At 60.6% G+C, this 5,083-nt stretch overlaps 1 protein-coding gene across 1 annotated transcript; it reads right to left on the bottom strand.

The window, feature by feature from the left end:
* Positions 1-228: 228 nt before the first annotated feature.
* nog2 (noggin 2) lies at positions 229-1,323 on the bottom strand. The gene has a single exon (XM_041207066.1). The coding sequence runs from the start codon at positions 1,026-1,028 to the stop codon at positions 384-386; it is 645 nt and encodes a 214-aa protein (XP_041063000.1). The 5' UTR covers positions 1,029-1,323; the 3' UTR covers positions 229-383.
* Between the last annotated feature and the right edge of the window lie 3,760 nt (positions 1,324-5,083).

The following is a 5,083-nucleotide window of genomic DNA, read 5'->3' as shown; positions in this document are numbered from 1 at the left end:
TCAGTGAATGGAAACCCAGGCTAGACTTGTTCGGAGCTCCTGATAGTTCTCAAAGTCAGCGGTCGGGGCCCGCAGTGTGGATTGCGAATATCCCTTTCCTCTGAGTTGAGCTTCATTATGGTCCGTTAGTTCTCCTCCCCCCGCCCCCCCCCCCCCCCCCCCCCCCACCACCCCCCACCCCCCCCCCAGCCCGCCCCCCACCCCCACCCCCCAAAAAAATCCATGATTTTCTGCAACTTTAAATCTCATTGTGTTATATAGATACAAAGCTGGCGCTTCTTTAGAATGCGATATATAAAAATAGATTTCACTATAGGGCGCTGTTATACTATAGACCATCTGTATATAGGATTCACCCAGTCTGCAGGAGAACATTTCTCCCTTTAACAGGAACACTTGCACTCGGAAATGACTGGGTATTGGACAGGTATCCACGTGCAGTATTTAGGCTTTGACCATCCTTGGCAATACCACCTTAAGAAAGTCTTGCTGATAGATTTGACAGGTTTACACAGCATCCCTTCGGGGAATGAACAGGACCTCTCGTTGTAACAGTTCCCTTCTTTAACAAACCGAGGCCAGAAGCGGCCTCCCAGGTCCTTCCATGTGTACATCACCGGACAGTATGTGTAGGACCAAAGCCATTGCTGAAACTTCCTTCTGGCCTTTTTACCCAACTTCATTTTCCTCCCATAAGGGGTCTCGGACAAATCCAACCTCTTGATGTCGTTGGGCATGGCGCCCAAGGGTTTGAACCTGGAATTCGGGTCCCGGGACGGAGAGTCCTCCAGCTGGGGCAGAGTGATGGACATGAAGTTGGGATCGAAGTGACTGCCGAGCTTCTTCCGCAAAGTCCGTTCGTCCAGATCGTTGTCCTTGGGGTCGTTGTCTGGGTCCGGGTGTTCGATAATGTCCACCACGGGCAAACTGTCACTGGGGACGGGCCGGAGATGTAGATAAGGCTGGCAGAGTCCGTGCTGCAGTAGCAGCATGCAGAAACAGCTTAACATATACTGTGGCAGCTCCATGTTTTAAACGGGCCAGTTCGCCGAGCCCAGAGGTTTATAAATAGGCAGCAAAGCGAGCAGACTGATACTTTTAATAGAACACACTGGGCTTTGAATGACGGGCACGTACAGGACGTGCTGAGGTTTAACTTTGCTGCCGGATTAAGCTGATGTCTCTTGCAGTCTCTCGCTCTCTCGCTCTCTCTCTCTCTCTCGCCTCCTTTTCCCTCCTCGCTTTTTCCACCGATCCACCTCCGGAAAGTGAAAAGCTCCAGAAAACAGCCCCTTTTTCCAGCTTCTTTACCCCAAAATTCACGTCGGGTTGCTGCCTGTCGCCATGGCAACGCCAGGACTCACTGCCACAAGTTGTCTAGACGGGATGACAGGAGCCGGAGCCCGGGAGAGAGCGGGGCGGCTCCGGGAGCGACACCCAGCCCGGCCCGGCCCGGCCCCAGGGGCTCCACTCCGGGACTGAGCCGGCGCTGCTGCCCGTCTGCCCGGGGAACTGTCAGCGGCGATCCCGGGGCTGATCCCGGGCTGATTCCGATGTCGCTCGCAGTGTTGATCCCGGTGTTGATTCCGGTGCTGACCCAGGTGTTGATTCCTGTGCTGATCCCGGGCTGATCCCGGTGTCGGTCCCGGTGTCGGTCTGTCTCTGTCCTGTCTCCTGCTGCTCCCGCACTGATGTCGAGCCTCAGGCTCCAGGTTAAATATCCGTGTCCCGGAGAATTCCCGGGGCCGGCTCCCCGCTCCTGATTGACACCTTCCCCCGCCCTCCGCCAGCTCCCACCCGCCACAGCCTCCAACCGCTTAACCCGCACCCTCCCGGCTCCCAGACCCCCAAACCCAACCCTGCCGGCTCCCAAACCCTCAAATCCGCACCCTCCCAGTTCCCAGACCCGCACCGTCCCCACTCCCAAACCCACAGACCCGCACATTCCCGGCTCCTCAACCCCCAATCCCACACCCTCTAGGCTCCCAGACCCCATAATACACACCCTATCGCCTCTCAGATCCCCAACTGGCACGCTTCCGGCTCCTAGGCCCCCCTAATCCGCACCCTCCGGCTCCCAAAACCCAAACCTGCACCCTCCTGGTTCCCAACCTCCAAACCCACACTCTCCCAGCTCCCAGACCCACAACCTCAAACCCAGACTCTCCCCACTACCAAACCCCCAAACCCACACTCTCCAGGCTCCCAAACCCCCAGTCCTGCACCCTCCTATCTTCTAGACCCCCCAATCTCCATCCCCTCACCTCCCAGACCCCCAACCCACACTCTCCAGCTCCCAGACCTCCCCCTAATCTGCACCCTCTCAGCTCCAAAGCCCCAAACCCACAACTTCCCAGCTCCTAAACCCTCAAACTCAGACCCTCCCCAGTACCAAGCCCTCAAACTTGCACACTCCTGGCTCCCAAGCCCTCAAACCCATACCCTCCTGGCTCCTAAACCCACAACCTCCCAGCTCCTAAACCCACAAACCCAGACCTTCCCCTGTACCAAGTCCTCAAACTCACACCCTCCCAACTCCCAAACCCACACCCTCCCAACTCCCAAACCCACACCCTCCCACCTCCCAAACCCACACCCTCCCAACTCCCAAACCCACACCCTCCCACCTCCCAAACCCACACCCTCCCAACTCCCAAACCCACTCCCACCCGGTTCCCAAACTCACACCCTCCCAACTCCCAAACCCACACCCTCCCAACTCCCAAACCCACACCCTCCCACCTCCCAAACCCACACCCTCCCAACTCCCAAACCCACACCCTCCCACCTCCCAAACCCACTCCCACCCGGTTCCCAAACCCACACCCTCCCAACTCCCAAACCCACACCCTCCCAACTCCCAAACCCACTCCCACCCGGTTCCCAAACTCACACCCTCCCAACTCCCAAACCCACACCCTCCCAACTCCCAAACCCACACCCTCCCACCTCCCAAACCCACTCCCACCCGGTTCCCAAACCCACAGCCTCCCACCTCCCAAACCCACACCCTCCCAACTCCCAAACCCACACCCTCCCACCTCCCAAACCCACTCCCACCCGGTTCCCAAACCCACAGCCTCCCACCTCCCAAACCCACACCCTCCCAACTCCCAAACCCACACCCTCCCAACTCCCAAACCCACTCCCACCCGGTTCCCAAACTCACACCCTCCCAACTCCCAAACCCACACCCTCCCAACTCCCAAACCCACACCCTCCCACCTCCCAAACCCACTCCCACCCGGTTCCCAAACCCACAGCCTCCCACCTCCCAAACCCACACCCTCCCAACTCCCAAACCCACACCCTCCCACCTCCCAAACCCACAAACCCAGACCTTCCCCTGTACCAAGTCCTCAAACCCACACCCTCCCAACTCCCAAACCCACTCCCACCCGGTTCCCAAACCCACACCCTCCCAACTACCAAACTCACTCCCACCCGGTTCCCAAACCCACACCCTCCCAACTACCAAACTCACTCCCACCCGGTTCCCAAACCCACACCCTCCCAACTACCAAACTCACTCCCATCCGGCTCCCAAAGCCACACACTCCCAGCTCCCAAACCCACACCCTCCCACCTCCCAAACCCACACCCTCCCACCTCCCAAACCCACAGCCTCCCGGCTCCCAAACCCACACCCTCCCACCTCCCAAACCCACACCCTCCCACCTCCCAAACCCACTCCCTCCTAACTCCCAAACCCACAGCCTCCCACCTCCCAAACCCACACCCTCCCACCTCCCAAACCCACACCCTCCCACCTCCCAAACCCACAGCCTCCCACCTCCCAAACCCACACCCTCCCACCTCCCAAACCCACACCCTCCCACCTCCCAAACCCACACCCTCCCACCTCCCAAACCCACAGCCTCCCACCTCCCAAACCCACACCCTCCCACCTCCCAAACCCACACCCTCCCACCTCCCAAACCCACACCCTCCCACCTCCCAAACCCACACCCTCCCACCTCCCAAACCCACAGCCTCCCACCTCCCAAACCCACACCCTCCCACCTCCCAAACCCACAGCCTCCCACCTCCCAAACCCACAGCCTCCCACCTCCCAAACCCACACCCTCCCACCTCCCAAACCCACACCCTCCCACCTCCCAAACCCACAGCCTCCCACCTCCCAAACCCACACCCTCCCACCTCCCAAACCCACACCCTCCCACCTCCCAAACCCACAGCCTCCCACCTCCCAAACCCACAGCCTCCCACCTCCCAAACCCACAGCCTCCCACCTCCCAAACCCACACCCTCCCACCTCCCAAACCCACACCCTCCCACCTCCCAAACCCACACCCTCCCACCTCCCAAACCCACAGCCTCCCACCTCCCAAACCCACACCCTCCCACCTCCCAAACCCACAGCCTCCCGGCTCCCAAACCCACACCCTCCCACCTCCCAAACCCACAGCCTCCCGGCTCCCAAACCCACACCCTCCCACCTCCCAAACCCACACCCTCCCACCTCCCAAACCCACACCCTCCCACCTCCCAAACCCACAGCCTCCCACCTCCCAAACCCACAGCCTCCCACCTCCCAAACCCACACCCTCCCACCTCCCAAACCCACAGCCTCCCACCTCCCAAACCCACAGCCTCCCACCTCCCAAACCCACACCCTCCCACCTCCCAAACCCACAGCCTCCCGGCTCCCAAACCCACACCCTCCCACCTCCCAAACCCACACCCTCCCACCTCCCAAACCCACAGCCTCCCGGCTCCCAAACCCACACCCTCCCACCTCCCAAACCCACACCCTCCCACCTCCCAAACCCACACCCTCCCACCTCCCAAACCCACAGCCTCCCACCTCCCAAACCCACAGCCTCCCACCTCCCAAACCCACAGCCTCCCACCTCCCAAACCCACACCCTCCCACCTCCCAAACCCACTCCCTCCTACCTCCCAAACCCACAGCCTCCCACCTCCCAAACCCACAGCCTCCCACCTCCCAAACCCACACCCTCCCACCTCCCAAACCCACAGCCTCCCACCTCCCAAACCCACACCCTCCCACCTCCCAAACCCACAGCCTCCCGGCTCCCAAACCCACAGCCTCCCACCT

The sequence above is a fragment of the Carcharodon carcharias genome, chromosome 15, assembly GCF_017639515.1.
Source record: "Carcharodon carcharias isolate sCarCar2 chromosome 15, sCarCar2.pri, whole genome shotgun sequence".
NCBI classification, from domain to species: Eukaryota; Metazoa; Chordata; class Chondrichthyes; order Lamniformes; family Lamnidae; genus Carcharodon; species Carcharodon carcharias.
The sequence above is the reverse complement of the archived record's forward strand: the minus strand, read 5'-3'. Positions and strand labels throughout refer to the sequence as shown.

Coding starts and splice junctions, on each gene's coding strand:
- nog2 (XM_041207066.1), bottom strand. CDS start 1,028: ATGGAGCTGCCACAGTATATGTTAAGCTGTTTCTGCATGCTGCTACTG.